The 15,718-nt window shown below is 40.7% G+C and overlaps 1 protein-coding gene across 8 annotated transcripts in view; it reads right to left on the reverse strand.

Moving 5' to 3' along the window:
• RAD52 (RAD52 homolog, DNA repair protein) overlaps nucleotides 1-15,718 on the reverse strand; it is a 40,185-nt gene that overhangs the window by 4,560 nt on the left and 19,907 nt on the right. For all 8 annotated transcript variants that reach the window (XM_081311662.1, XM_081311658.1, XM_081311661.1 and 5 more), the window contains 4 exons: nucleotides 2,917-3,113; nucleotides 2,611-2,762; nucleotides 1,187-1,267; nucleotides 380-613 (listed from right to left, as the gene is read on the reverse strand). In XM_081311662.1, the coding sequence (XP_081167788.1) occupies nucleotides 380-613; nucleotides 1,187-1,267; nucleotides 2,611-2,762; nucleotides 2,917-3,113 (664 nt within the window). The remainder of the gene's footprint in view (nucleotides 1-379; nucleotides 614-1,186; nucleotides 1,268-2,610; nucleotides 2,763-2,916; nucleotides 3,114-15,718) is intronic.

Here is a 15,718-nt window from a genome sequence, read left to right on the forward strand (position 1 = left end):
AGCTGCCATGTTTTTTAAAAATAAGGACTAGATAGAGAATAATTCTAGATTATATTAGTTAATGTTCCTAGTTCAGACTAAGAGCTCAAGAATGAAAACTACTGTTATGGGGAGTAGATCCCTTTGTTAATCCCTAGGCCAAGGGGACCTACTTTTAGAAGGAAAAGCTCTAAATGCAGTCATGTCTAAGGCTAAAAAGGGTAGCATCTGAAATCAGAAGCCCAAGAAAATGTTCTGGCTCTTAAACCCACTGTTTTCTTCCCATTTGCACTGCTTATTTATTGCCTTGGAATGATTCCATCCAATTTCTTAAAATGAAATATCATCCTTCCTTTAAAATTTAAAGAATTAAGCCCAGGATCTCCCTTTAAGTTTGTACCTAAACACATCTCACTGCTACGTGTTACATGCTGGTTAGTGCCGTAAGTCTCTGAGTGCCAGAGTCCAGATTTTTCTTGTGGCTTCTGGTGAAGATTGCTGTGTAGCATCCTGTCCTGATTGTTCAGGACTCGGGTGGCAGAGGTCTGGGGTGGATCTGGTCTAGATAAGGGCTTGACAATGTCCTCTAAATCTGGAGTCAGATCCCACATTTCAAGGTTGTCTTCAAGGTTCTCTAATGAAAATCACAGAAAAGCAAATTGTCAGCTACGAGTGTCTTCACAGAAAGCACTGGGAAAAGTGGTCACAAGAAATTCCAGGTCTTAAGTACCCAATAACAAAATTCACAATTTTTCTCTTCTTTGCCCTGAAAAGTATACTGAAGCTTCCCTTTGTTGGGACAACAGAAGAGCTAAACATATCTATGAAGTCAGAGCCCCTTAGTCTACCTGAAGGCCTCTTTCCATTTTTCTAAAACTTCATATAGGTTAAAAAACAGACAAAAGTGAAGCCCCCACACACACTTTTTTGGGGGGGTACTAGGGATTGAACCCAGGGACACTTTACACTGAGTAACATCCTTAAGCCTTAAGTTACTGAGGGCCTCACTAAGTTTCTGAGCCTGGTCTCCAACTTGCAATCCTCCTGCCTCAGCAAGTCTCTGGGATTACAAACGAGTGCCACCACACCCAGCCAAAAATTAGGACTTTTATGCTTCTTTTAATATGTATTCTGTAACTACCAAAAGTATGCACCACAGTAACTTACAAACATTCCTTGGGTACTTACTAATTCTTATGTCATTTACCTGCAAGGACAACTTTCTCCTTGAGTGGCTCTGTGTCAGTTATAGGGGTGCTGTGCGTCAAAGGGCGGGCAGGAAGTGCTGCTAGAGTTCACACAGGAGAGAAAGAACAAGTCAGACATAGACTGATTGAAGTGGAATTAGAGATCAGATCAACTCCCCTCTGTTTAGAGGGAGCCATCTCAGAAATGCAAAGCTGCCTGAGGCTACAAAGGCTCAGCTGGTAAAGGAACTCAACTTCCTGAGTCCCTGTCCTTCGAAATCTGTACTGTTATATCCTTCTCACCAAAGTGGGACAAGCAAAAGCTAGTGTGTTCTTTAACAGAAAAAATAGGAGGGTGGCTGGAGTTGTAGCTCAGTGGTAGAGGACTTGACTACTTGCACTGGGTTCGATCCTCAGCACCACATAAAAATTAATGGATATTGTGTCCATCTACAACTAAAATGTACATTTCTTATACACACACACATATATATATATATACACACACACACATATACATACATATGGCTAATTTTTAAAAAATAGAAGGATTTTTAGAAGCCATCCAGGCTGAGGCTTGAAGCGATGGTTCTTGTCGACTGATAAGTTTGGGGAAAGCCCTGGAGTCCACCTTCCTCCACCACAACCCACCTGAGAGCACCTACAATGGTCAGAAGCTAAGCCTCTGGAATAACTCATTACTTAGGATAGGCCAAGGACAGTTTCTTTTTCTTTTTTCTTTTTTTTTTTTCTGGGGGGGGGGGGGTGCTGGGGATTGAACCCAGGGCCTTGTGCATCTGAGGCAAGCACTGTACCAACGGAGCTATATCCCCAGCCCTGTGTATAAAAGCTGAGGAGGGTGAAACAACCAAAACACAAAAGTACATCCTCTGAATCCTCATCATTTTTGGGGAAAACTGGCAAAAATTCAGTTGGTCTGGGACATGCCCTTTCTTTCCACTCTCTGGGCCGCCCCCAACTCTCCCCGCCAAAAAATGTCTTACTACTCCCACTGAACCTGCACTCTGAAATAAGCTAAAGTTCACTGGCAGATAACCTGCCAAAAGCTCCCATTATCTTCAAACCCAATTTGCCTTACACTCAAAGCCATTTAGGAAAAAAAATAAGGCTTTCTAATCCAGAGACAAAGTATCTGAAGCCAAAAAAAATTCTTTCCCCTGAAATTATGAATTCCACATTATGGCAAGGCCTATTTACTTCCCCCCAAAAAAACCACTGTCTTCAGAAACAGCAAAGTACATGGGAGATTTCACCATCTTAATTTACTGGACTCATCTATCCTGTGAGTTCTGATAAAGGCCCTCGTGGAACCTGGCCTGGAGCTAACCACCTTGTTACTGGCCTCTTCAGAATCAGGTCATCCTGTCCCCTAGACTTCTTCCTTCAGAGCACACCCAGGCCACTGCTGCCAGCCCTCACACACCCTCACTCCTCTTCTCAACCTCTGGAGCAGGCATCTGAGCACGTGGCTGCTTCTCCATTTGCTCCCGGAACTGCCGCTGCAGCTGCTGTTGCCGGAGCTTCCGCTGGTATGTGGCATCACTCTCCACGGTGCAGGGTGTCGGGCTTCTGCATCTGAAGATCAAGAAGGTAGTTAACCAAATTACTAACAAATACACAGGTCTTCAGGAGGCACACAAACCAACTTGCTGCTTCTGAAAGCAGAAATGGCAGCAACCTAAGCCACAGAGAGGGCAGAAGAGGAAAAGGACAGAATCTGGGCTCCTACCGGGAACTGCTGGCCTTGTCCCCCTGCAGCACAATGTGGGGATCATCCAAGTGGCTTGGTCTGCATGGAGAGGTCACCTTCTGTGATTTTGAAGGTCCCACAGCCCTATTCAGTAGACAGCTATTATATCTTGCCTGTTCCACAGATGGTTCAAAATCTTGTCTCTTTGCTTTAGTTAAATCCACTTCATGAGGCAACTAACAAGGGGAGAAAGGAGAAAAAAAAAATTTGCTCAAATTGCTTACCCCGTTTCTCTTCCATGCATCATAGCCTAGGACTCCCAGAAAACGGCATTTGCCAGTCGCCTATCCATCATTCTTCCTAGGTCCTAAAAGGCTGAGAAAAAAGATCCACAACTTCCAAGTCATTTTGTTTTCAGACAGGGTCTTGCTGTTGCCCAGTCTGGCCTCAAACTTCTGGGCTCAAGCGATCCTCCTGCCTTAGCTGCGACCACAGTTCACTCTTCCACATGTCACAACCACATGTGGAAGAGTGAACAATTTTACTTTTTATTTTATAATTTTCTATATTAATGATCTTTTTATAAAAAAGAACCCTTCTTTGTTTTTGACTCAGGGAAACAGTCTGTATAATCTAATTTGAATGTCTCCTTGGCAGCTGACCTATCTTATGCTGTCCCCTTGTCCCTTTTTTCAGAGAAGAGATGACACACAGTCTTTGAGGAGACCTGTATCTTCTCAGCCCTTCCAGCCAGCAGTGCTCCCTACAAACACAACATTCATCACTAAAGAAGTTGAAGGTATGATGTAGTACAACTAAAACATTTTGGTACTGGGGATTGAATCCAGGTGCACTTAACCACTGAGCCACATCCCCACCCTTTCTATTTTTTATTTTTGAGACAGGTGACGTTTCGTTGGCCTAGAACTTCCAAACCTCCTGCCTCAGCCTCTTGAGTCTTTGGGATTATAGACATGTACCACCATCCCCAGTGAGAACATATCTTTCAATTCATAAAATTGATGCTGATGAATAATTATTTGTATACAAGAAATTAAAATGACTATATTTTAATAATGATAACACGAAAATGAAAATTACAGTTTGGATTTCTTATCTACGTTGAAATGTACCTGAGAAGGTTAAAAAGACACAGCAATGCCAGGCACGGTGGCACACGCCTATAATCCCAGCATCTTGGGAGGCTGAGACAGGAGGATGGAGAGTTCAAAGCCAGCCTCAGCAATTTACCAAGGCCAAGCAACTCAGTGAGACCCTGTCTCTAAATAAAATACAAAATAGGGCTGGGGATGTGGCTCAGTGGTTAAATGGCCCTGAGTTCAATCCTAAGTACCAAAAAAAAAAAAAAAAAAAAAGACAGCATGAAATATAATATTAAGGGAGATAAAATATATTTAATATGTCTAAATGTTTATTTTTTAGGTGTTTCAATTATCTACTTAAACTTTTATTTATAAGTCACAATAATTCAAGTTGCTGTTTAAAAGAAAAAAAAAGCTAAAAAAAAAAAAAAGGGAAAAAGACTGGCAATACCAAGTAATGTTCAGGTTATGAAACAATTAGAGCTCTTAATAACGCTATGTGGAAGTGCAAATTCATACAATCATACTGGAAAAGTAGAAGAACCTATTAAAACTAAGTATCTTCTGAACTAGTAAGTCCTAAGCAAAATGAATACAATTGAGTTCCAATAGACACACACAAGAGTGATAAAAGGAGCTCTATTCAAAATAGCCAAAAGCTACAAAAAACCCACATGTCCATTAAAGACAGAATGGAAAAACAAATTATCATATATTCTTACAATAGAAAATTACACATCAATGAAATGCTGCATGCACCATGAATGAATCTCACAGAATGCAGGAAAGCCAGATAGAAGAGTTCTGACAATATGATTACAGAGAGTACCTAACAATCAAACAAGTCTATTAAAAGTGGTTCTCCATGGCAGGCCGGGGATGTAGCTCAGTAGTACAGAGCTTGTCTAGCATATGTGAGGTCCTGGGTTCCTCCCCAGCACTACCAAAAGACACCAAAAACAAACAAACAAACAAAACAACAATGGCTTTCCTTGGTAGTGACTGCAAGGAATAAAAATGAGACTTCTCCAATACTAGTCATGTTGTGTCCTGATCCAGAGGCTGTTACGTGGATGTGTTTGGTTTTAAAATCCATCAAGTTGAACACTGATATTATGTGCACTTGTCTCCATGTCATGTGTACTTCAATCCATTCTTTAAGAAATATAAAATTCAAAAACAGGAAAAAATATAAGTCTGGAAGACAGAGAAGTCAAGACAGTGGTTACTACTAAAAAAATAAAGGTTAAGTTGTGACAAGGGTGTGTATAAATGGCTTCTGGAGAGCTAGTACAGTTCTTTTTCTCTTTCTGGGAGGTAAGAAGCTGTGTTCATTTAGGAAAATTCATCAAGTTGTGCTAATATGATTTGTTCAGTTGTCTGTATATTGCACCTCATTTTAAAAATTCATTAAAAACAGAAGAAATGTAAGTGGCATCGACAAGATGACAGAGTGGGAGCCCTTTTTCTCCCATAGAGAAACCTAACAATATGTGGATCAGAATACCTTAGTGAGAACTCTAGAGCTAGTGGAGAAGCCACACCACCTACACCAATAAAAGTGTGACTGCATTCCAGCAAGAGGGGTAAGAGCATGTGCAGCGTGACGCACACTCATCCAGCCGCTATCCCACCCTGAGCAGAGTGGCACAGCTGGGAGGAAACCTCCCCTGCCAGGGAACTTCCGTCAGGATGGAAAACGAAGAATGGACCACATATCCAGTATTCTGGCTTGTCTGTGAGCTGCCTGAGGCACCATTTTCTATCCTGTTACCCAGAGCACTAATAGACTTATGCGCAGAATTTGGAAGGGACTAAAACAGGTGGACACCACAACATTTTAGAGCTGCAAGCAGACATCATGAGGGGCAAAAGATATGAAAGGTCTGAAAAATCCCAGAACCCCTGGCCAGCCCCTGTGGTAAAGGTCTTGTCTTCCACCCCACAAGCCAGGACATAAACACTGGAAAGGTGGATGGTTTTTCAAATACTCGGATCTCAAAAGAGATCACAAGACATAGAGAAGCAAGGAAACAAAACCCAATCAAAGAAACAAAATAAAACTCCAGAAACCCCAAAGTCCTCTAGCAACTCCAGGAAATCCATCACAGATCACCAGTCACAGTGGTGCAGTCTATAATGTGGGAGGCAGAGACGGGAGGATGACAAGTTTGAGGCCAACTTGGGTAGCTTAACAAGGTCCAGTCTCAAAACATAAAAAGGGATAGGGATGTAACCCATTGGTTGAGCACCTCACGGTTCCATTCCCAGTACTGCTAAAAAAAATTAAATCAATAAATATATACATATATATTACATATATATTTTATGTGTAAAATATATATAATATATGTAAAATTTAAAATGGCAAAGGACCTAAATATTACCTAACATGATATACAAATGGCCAGTAAGTTTATGAAAGCATATTAAATATCACTAATTATCAGGAATATGCAAAGCAAAACCACAATAAAATATCACTTCCTGCCCATTAGGACTGCTAGTATTAAAAAAAAAAAAAAAAAGAAGAGGAAAACAGCAAGGATAAATCAGAACTATTACATGATATTAAGTAGGACTGTACAATTGTGCAACTATTATAGAAATCTGTATGACAGTTCCTCAATAATTAAAAAATAGAACTTCCGTAGAATCCAGCAATGCCACTTCTGAGTATATGTCCAAAAAAACTGAAAGCAGAATTGCCAAGGGTTTTTACACATCTATAATCATAGCAATATTATTCACAATAGCCAAGAAGTAAAAGTAGACGAAATGCCCATCGACAGATGGTGGATAAATGAAACATGGAAATATACACATACAACAGAATATGATTCAGCTTTGAAAAAGAAGAAAATTCTGATGCCTGCTACCATATGGATAAATATTGAGGCATTAATACTAAGTGAAATAAGCCAATCACTAAAAAATAAAAACTGTATGTGACTCCTCTTATGTGAAGTATCCATAAGAGTCAAACTCAGAGACAGAAAGTGCTAGGAGCCACAAGCAAATAATATGATGCATGGCACCTTTGGTTGTAAAGTGACGCCAGCTAGCCACTGAGATGATATGATTATGTTAAGATTTACATTCATATGCAAATTGGGCTCCTGCTGTTCACCTTGGCCTGCTACCGGACTCATGTTGCGGGACTCCTGGAGAGTTCCCATTGGTTGGGGAAGGATAGTAGGAGGAAATTCCAGGGGAGGTCTGGGCCCCCCGGTTCCAGGGACGCGGGGACGCGCGGTTCCGGCAGACGCCCGCGCGGGAGGACCGGGTTTGGCTTGCCGGCGCCTACGGAGTATTGGCGGCTTTTTCAAAAATAAAGTTTTGTTCCTGCTTGAGTGGCTCGTGATTCTGTGCCCAGCCAAGACTGCGGCATTTGGTGGCCCGTGCGGGGAACGCCTGAAACTTAGAGGTGAGTAAAATTGCTCGCCCCTGAGGGAAGGCGACAGAATGGGTGACCATTTCAAAAAACAATGTGTTCTTGTTTTGATTTATTTTGTTTTTATTTCAAGCTCCCTAGCCCTAGAATTTTCTCAGGCGAACTGGGAAAAATAGTTGGCTCAAGGTTTGAAGTTATTCGGCCCTGAGAAAGAGAAAATTGATATAACCATTCTCTGTTCCGTTTTTGTTTCATTCTGCTTTGGCTTTGTTTTATGCTATCTTATTGGGTTACGTTACCTTTATAGTACATTAGAATCTAGTAAAAAACAAACCGAAAAACTGTTAAGTAAATTGTTAGAGGTCCAAACTATGGTAGAAAAAACGCTAGGTCAACCAAAAGAGAAGGTCTCTCAAGCTAGTCAGACAGAGGAAAATTTAAAGAAAGCAAGCTTAGAGGAAAAACAGCCATCAGGTGGAGAATTACAACAGGAGGTTGCTACTAACTCCGTTCTATCACCAGAGGGCGTAATTCACCCAACAGCTCCATCTACCACCGAGCGGCCCTCAACTCCCGTAGTTGATGGACGGAATTCTGAGGCAGGACCCCAAAGATTAGCATGCCCTGTACTTGAGCAGGCAGGAGGGCAACGAATTCACCGTGCTTTAGATTTCAAAACAGTAAAGCAATTAAAGGAGGCTGTAACAACCTATGGGCCGCAAGCTCCCTTCACGATAAGCATGGTCGAATCTGTTACCAACTTGGACATGACACCAGCAGATTGGGCTAACATGTGTCGATCTGTGCTAAACGGAGGACAATATTTGTTATGGAAGGTTGCCAATGAGGAATTTTGCATGGAGACAGCTAGGCGAAATGCAGAAGCTGGTTACCCTCAAAGAAATATAGATATGCTATTGGGAAAGGGACCTTATGAGGGTCAAAGACAGCAAATTGAATATGACCCTGGCGTATACGCACAAATTGCTGTAGATGCAGTTAGGGCATGGAAAACTTTACAGGGGCATGGAGACTTACAAGGTCAATTATCTAAGATAATACAAGGAACTAATGAACCTTATGCTGAATTTGTAGATAGACTTATTCAGTCAGCCTCTAGGATATTTGGAAATACAGAACAGGTAATGCCATTTATAAAACAACTGGCTTATGACCAAGCAAATCGTTGCTGCAGAGAGGTCATTAGACCATGGAGACATGAAGATTTAAACACATATATTAAATTATGTAGAGACATTAATGAACAAGGGCAAGTCTTAGCAGCAGTACAACAGGCTTTAGATGCCAGGCCAAAAACATGCTATAATTGTAATCAAACAGGACATTTTAAAAGGAGTTGCCCCATAAGAGGAGGGTTTAACAAAGCTGGGTATCAAAGGAATAGAATACCGGATATTTGCCCACGATGCCATAGAGGGAAACATTGGGCTAATGAATGCCGTTCTCAAACCACCATAGAGGGTATTCCGTTATCAAAAAACGGACAAGGACCAAGTGTTTACCCACGATATCGTGGAGAAAGGTATCAGGCTCCATTGCCAAAAAACGGACTAGAGGGCCCAATGCCCCGGGGCCCAAAACCACAAATATATGGGGGAACCCAGCAGCACCATCAAGGTAGTGCCCAGGACGCATTATCCATTAAATCCCTCATCAGACAAACTAGAGGGAGCGCAGGGCTGGACATCTGCGCCTCTGCCAGAGCAGTACTAACTCCAGAGATGGGAGTTCAAATCATTCCCACAGGAGTAAAAGGACCTCTTCCCCAGGGAACAGTAGGCTTATTATTGGGACGCAGTTCTTCTACACTAAAAGGACTTATGATAAGTCCTGGGGTAATTGATCCCGATTATGAGGGTGAAATAAAAATTATAGCTAGTTCTCCAAGAGGTATATCAGTAATTTCACCAGGAGATAGAATAGCACAGTTATTAATAATACCCAGCCTGCATGATAAATTTTCCAGTTGTAATGTAGAAAGAGGTTCCAAGGGATTAGGCTCCACAGGTGTAGATTGGGCTATGCTGTCTTTAAATTTAGATTCTCGCCCAGTGCTAAAATTAAATATTCAAGGACATGACTTTAATGGGCTGCTGGACACAGGAGCTGACCTCAGCATCATATCTCGTCAAGAATGGCCAAAACATTGGCCATTACAACAAGCCACTCAAACGCTTCGAGGCCTAGGAGTGGCAACAAATCCCCATAGAAGTGCTATGGTATTAGATTGGAGGGATCCTGAAGGATGTGAAGGAACTATACAGCCCTATGTATTGGATCATCTTCCCGTAAATTTATGGGGAAGAGATGTCCTAGATCAATTAGGATTGACATTAATAAATAACATCAATCCTAACGCGCCCACTACTAGGGCTAATCAAGGCTTTAGGAAAGAAAAAAGATTGAGAGAACAAGAACAAGGTATGACAGCACCTATTCAAATAGATCAAGAAATAAGTAGACATGGATTGGGTTTTCAGAAAGGGCCACTGAGACAATCAAAATTACTTGGAAATCAGAAAGACCAGTGTGGGTTCCTCAGTGGCCCCTGACTAAAGAAAAGATACAAGTAGCCCATGACTTGGTCAGACAACAATTAGCGGAAGGACATATACAACCTTCCGTATCCCCCATAATACTCCCATTTTTGTCATTAAAAAGAAATCTGGTAAATGGAGATTATTACAAGATTTAAGAGCCATTAATAATGAGATGGTTATTATGGGACCTGCTCAATCAGGGATTCCTCAATTGTCTGCTTTACCAAAAACCTGGCATGTTTTAGCTATAGATATTAAAGATTGTTTCTTTTCAATTCCAATTCATCCCGAGGATAGTCCACATTTTGCATTCACTATCCCTGCACTGAATCATGAAGGTCCTGATCAGAGATATGAATGGAAAGTACTCCCTCAAGGGATGGCTAACAGCCCAACTATGTATCAAATTTATGTTAATAAAGCAATCCAGCCACTTAGAAATCAAAATCCTGAACTACAAATATTTCACTATATGGATGATGTGTTATTGGCACATAAAGATAAAAACACATTACTAGAATGTTATGCCACACTTACAAACTTATTGAAAAATTATAATCTAGAGATAGCAATAGATAAAGTACAATTAAATCATCCAATTAATTATTTAGGAGTTCTATTATCCTCAACCATGGTCCGTCCACCAAAAATTCAAATACGAGTAGATCAACTCAAATCACTTAATGACTTTCAAAAGTTATTGGGAGACATAAATTGGATAAGGCCTTATCTAGGCATACCAACAGGAGAGTTAGGACCTTTATTTGATATTCTAAAAGGTCCATCAGATCCAAATTCACCCAGCATGTTAACACCTGAAGCAAGAAAAACATTAAAAATCATTGAAACATATATGGAAAATATGCATTTGGATAGAATTGATATGAGTTTGCCTTTATTATTTATTGTACTACCAACAAAAAATATTCCTACAGGAGTATTTTGGCAAGAAGGTCCATTATTGTGGATACATTTATCTTATTCTCCTAACACTATTCTTACTAGATATCCTGAGGCTGTAGGACAATTAATACTCAAAGGAATAAGAGCAGCAAAGGGAGTGTTTGGGATTTCTCCCAATAAAATTATTACTCCATATACTATGGATCAAATTGATGAGTTAGCTAATGAGTTAAATACTTGGGCAATAATCATGTGTAAAACTAGTGTTTCATTTGATAATCACTTACCATCTAATCCTTTGTTGTCTTTTTGGTCTAAGCATCCTGTAGTTTTTCCAAAAACGACAAGAAAAACCCCTATCATAAATGCTCCAAATATATTCACTGATGGGTCAAACAATGGTACAGCAGCAGTAGTTACTCCTGATCAAACTTTTACATTTTTAGTACCCAAACAATCAGCTCAAAAGGTAGAGCTTAATGCAGTATTACAAGCTTTTATGATGTTTAAAGATTCTGTATTTAATTTATTTTCTGATAGTCAGTATGTAGTTAATGCTATAGTATCCCTTGAAGATGCTGGTAGGATTTCACCTTCTTCTACTGTTTTCTCTTTGTTTTCCGCTATACAAAGTCTAATCTGGGACCGAAAAGATCCATTCTTTAAAGGTCATATCAGGGCACATACAGGATTGCCTGGAGCCCTTAGTATGGGCAATGAACTAGCAGATAAATCTACACATGACATACATATTTTCTCCACAATAGAAGAAGCTATAAATTTTCATAAAAGGTTCCATGTCAATGCTAATACTTTACAAAAACGTTTTAAAATAACTAAAGAACAAGCCAGACATATAATAAAACAATGTCAAAATTGTGTGACATTTTTACCATAAGTTAAACTTGGAGTCAATCCTAGAGGACTGATACCTAACCATATTTGGCAGATGGACGTCACACACTTGCCAGAATTTGGAAAATTAAAATATTTACATGTTACAGTTGATACCTCTTCCAGATTTTTGATGGGCTCCCTTCATGCCGGAGAAAAAACTAAAGATGTTATAGCTCATTGCTTACAAAATTTTGCCACTGTGGGCATTCCAAAACAGTTAAAAACGGACAATGGTCCTGGTTATACTTCTACCTCTTTTAAACAATTTTGCTCATCATTTGGTATTACTCACATAACAGGAATTCCATACAATCCACAAGGACAAGGCATAGTTGAAAGAGCTCATCAAACTATTAAAATGTACTTATTAAAACAAAAGGAGGGAATTGGAAAGGGGTATATATCCCCCAAAGATAAACTTAAAATAACCCTTTTTACTCTAAACTTTTTAAATTTGGATTCATCGGGACTTAGTGCTGCGGAAAGACATTTGTACCCAAAAAATGTACATAAGCCTAAGGTACTTTGGAAAGATATTCTAACAGGACAATGGAAAGGCCCGGATCCAGTGATAGTCTGGAATCGGGGCTGTGTCTGTGTTTTTCCACAGGAGGAACAACAACCAATTTGGATTCCAGAGAGATTAACTAAAACAATTTCTACAGAAAAAGAAGATGATTTGACTCAAATCCATAACAGCTGATATCCAGGGCTCCAGCTTGGCTATTCTTACATCTGTGACAGTGATTAACCAAGGTGTTTTTTTCAATATCTATTTTATTATTGCATTTTTCCCACATCATAAAGTTCTATTTTATTTTTGAGCTCATACAAACCTAGGTTAATGTTTTTCTGATCAGTTTTATTTTTTGACTGTGTTTTATTTTTTGACTGTGGAGTTTTCAAACATTGCAATGGAGATTTCACCTAAGTATAGCTACAAGGCCTTTATTTACTATTGTCTTATGTGTTGTATGTTGTGTGCACACTTCTGTTTTGTGTTGTATGTCTGTATGTGTGTATGTCCATATTTCTTATATGAGGAGCGCTCATGAAAAAATGGATCCGAATTTTTTCTTTATTCACGTGATTTATATGGTTTAATTTAAATTAGGTGAACAGCTGTTAATGATTGTTTTTAAAGATGGTTAACAGATCTGTTTATTTACTAATTTAAATTAGGTAAACAGCTGTTAAGGATTGTTTTTAAAGGAGTTTAACAGATCTGTTTGTTTACTTTCACCTTTCCTTTTCATTATATTTAATAATTCTGTTCAGGATAATGTCTCTTTAGCATCATTGCCAGAATTTCCATCTCCATCCCAATTCCGGTGAAGACTGAGATAAAACCAAACTACAGCTTCTATGATAGCTATCACAGTAAACTGTATAAACTGATGCATCAATGAATATAACTCAACAAGTAATGCTCAATCAAGGACTTGATTTACTTTGGGAGGAAATGGACATATTGATAGACTCCTCCAATTTGAACTGCTTGCAGAACTTGCCTGGACTATATATCAGTTGCATACATTGTGAAATATCATCTGGTGCACCGAATTGTGGTACTGCTGGCATATCTTTGCTGATGGTGTCACCAGTGATGCAATTTCCTTGCCAGCTCACCCCATGTTAATTGTGGTAATACTGGCATATCTTTGCTGATGGTGTCACCAGTGACGCAATTTTTCCAAAGGAGCCATCAATTGGCTTGGTGTCGTGGCATTTCTGTATCCTCCCCCCTTCTACTAGTGATGGTCTAAAATTTGGGGGCCAACAGAGGTGAGGCAAAGAACCTCACCCCCCTACTGGCACCAAGGCAAAATTTGGGGGCCAACAGAGGTGAGGCAAGAACCTCACCCCCCCACTGGTGCATAGGCCTATCCACAAGCATGGTTGAATGCTGGACCGGTAGTCAGTGACGGGTTGATCTGATTGCAGTGGATTCAACCTAAGACAGGAAGCTGACGCCTAAAGGTCAGTTCTCCCATGACGGGTAAGAACCATATGTTGAATTGGACAACCTACCAGGCACGGTCCCTAGCCACATTGCTTGTTGCTTAAAGAGAAGGAGGCAGATGCTAGGAGCCACAAGCAAATAATATGATGCATGGCACCTTTGGTTGTAAAGTGATGCCAGCTAGCCACTTAGATGATGATTATGTTAAGATTTACATTCATATGGAAATTGGGCTCCTGCTGTTCACCTTGGCCTGCTACCGGACTCATGTTACGGGACTCCTGGAGAGTTCCCATTGGTTGGGGAAGGATAGTAGGAGGAAATTCCAGGGGAGGTCCGCCCCCCCCGCCCCCGTTCCGGGGGACGCGCGGTTTCGGCAGACGCCCGCGTGGGAGGACCAGGTCTACCACGCGGCCTGCGCAGTGGTTTCATTAATGAGGTTCTGGCATTAAGTTAGTTAGAAGAGATCAAAATAAAACACACAGACAGTACCTTATTTTATATTGCTAGGTCCGAGACGGCTCGCCTCCCTGATTCCCGCCTCCAGCCGCCCAGCAGGGCAGCGAGGATTACTCTGGGCTAGCAGGAGAGAGAGCGAGCGAACACGCCAGGGAGTAGCCTTTTATTTGGGGGAACAAGAGATTCAGGGGAGAATTCCATCCAATGAAGGTTGAGGGGGGGCTGTACTCCAAGGTCAGGGTCAGTGATTGGGTCTCCAGGGTCAGTGGTTACGCACACCCCCACACGGATGGGCTCTCTCATCAGGAAAGGGTCGGGATAACTCCGACACAGCCAGAGTGCCTCAGGCCCTTAACGGGAGTCACCCAATCACGTGTCAGAATGGCTCCCCACAACCAGGTTTGGCTTGCCGGCGCCTATGGAGTATTGGCAGCTTTTTCAAAAATAAAGTTTTGTTCCTGCTTGAGTGGCTCGTGATTCTGTGCCCAGCCAAGACTGCGGCAAGAAAGTAGAATGGCAGCCAGGTGCAGTGGCTGTAATCCCAGCAGCTCAGGAGGCTGAGGCAGGAGGATCACAAGTTCAAAGGCAGCCTCAGCAGCTTTGCAAGGCCCTCTCTCAAAATTTCAAGAAATTAAAAAAGAGCCAGTGATATAGTTCAGTGGTTGATTGCCCCTATAGAGGTTGATGCCCCTAGGGGGTTATTTCATGGGAACAGAGTTTCTGTTTTACAAGATGAAAAACTCCAGAGATCAGTTTCACAACAATGTGAATAAACTTAATACTACTCAACTGTATACTAAAAATGGTTAAGATGGTAAATTTTATGTGCTTTTATGCCACAATAAAAAAGTAAATTGTAGACTAATATCTTTTGTAAACAATACAAAAATCCTTTACAAAATATTGCATCTAATGTTTAAAAATGATTTTAAAAATAGATTATGGAGTTTTGACAGAGGCCAACTGACCTCTACTAGGGGCTCCAGGGAATGTTGGTCTGGTGGCAGCATGGCAGGGACCACAGGGCAGAGAAGGCCACAGAGAAAGCAGCGACTCGCCACCAAGCAAGGAAGAACACCCCAAAGGTTAACTCATTGAGGCTCTTGAGTGACTCCAGGGATACTGCAATGCAGATCCCCTACTCCTAAGGCAGATGATAGATACTTAGAGAAAGAATGGAGATCTGGGGTTGGGGTTATGGCTCGGTGGTAGAGTGCTTGCCTAGCATGTGTGAGGCACTGGGTTCAATTCTCAACACCGAATAAAAATAAATAAAATAAAGGTATTGTGTCCAACTACAACTAAAAAATAATCTTGAAAAAATAAAAAGGAAAAAAAAAGCCTGGGGTTGTGGGCAGAGGTAGAGCGCTCACCTAGCATTCGTGAGGCACTGGGTTCAATACTCAGCACCACATAAAAATAAAATGGAGATATTGTGTCCACCTATAACTAAAACATAATTTTTTTTAAAAAAAAAAGGACCATCAACAACTAATAAAAATATTAAAAAAAAAAAAAAAAAAAGGAGATCTGCACCTTAAACACACCAGAGCTAAGGGAA

This window comes from Spermophilus citellus (assembly GCF_964194105.1).
Source record: "Spermophilus citellus genome assembly, chromosome: 10".
NCBI classification, from domain to species: domain Eukaryota; kingdom Metazoa; phylum Chordata; class Mammalia; order Rodentia; family Sciuridae; genus Spermophilus; species Spermophilus citellus.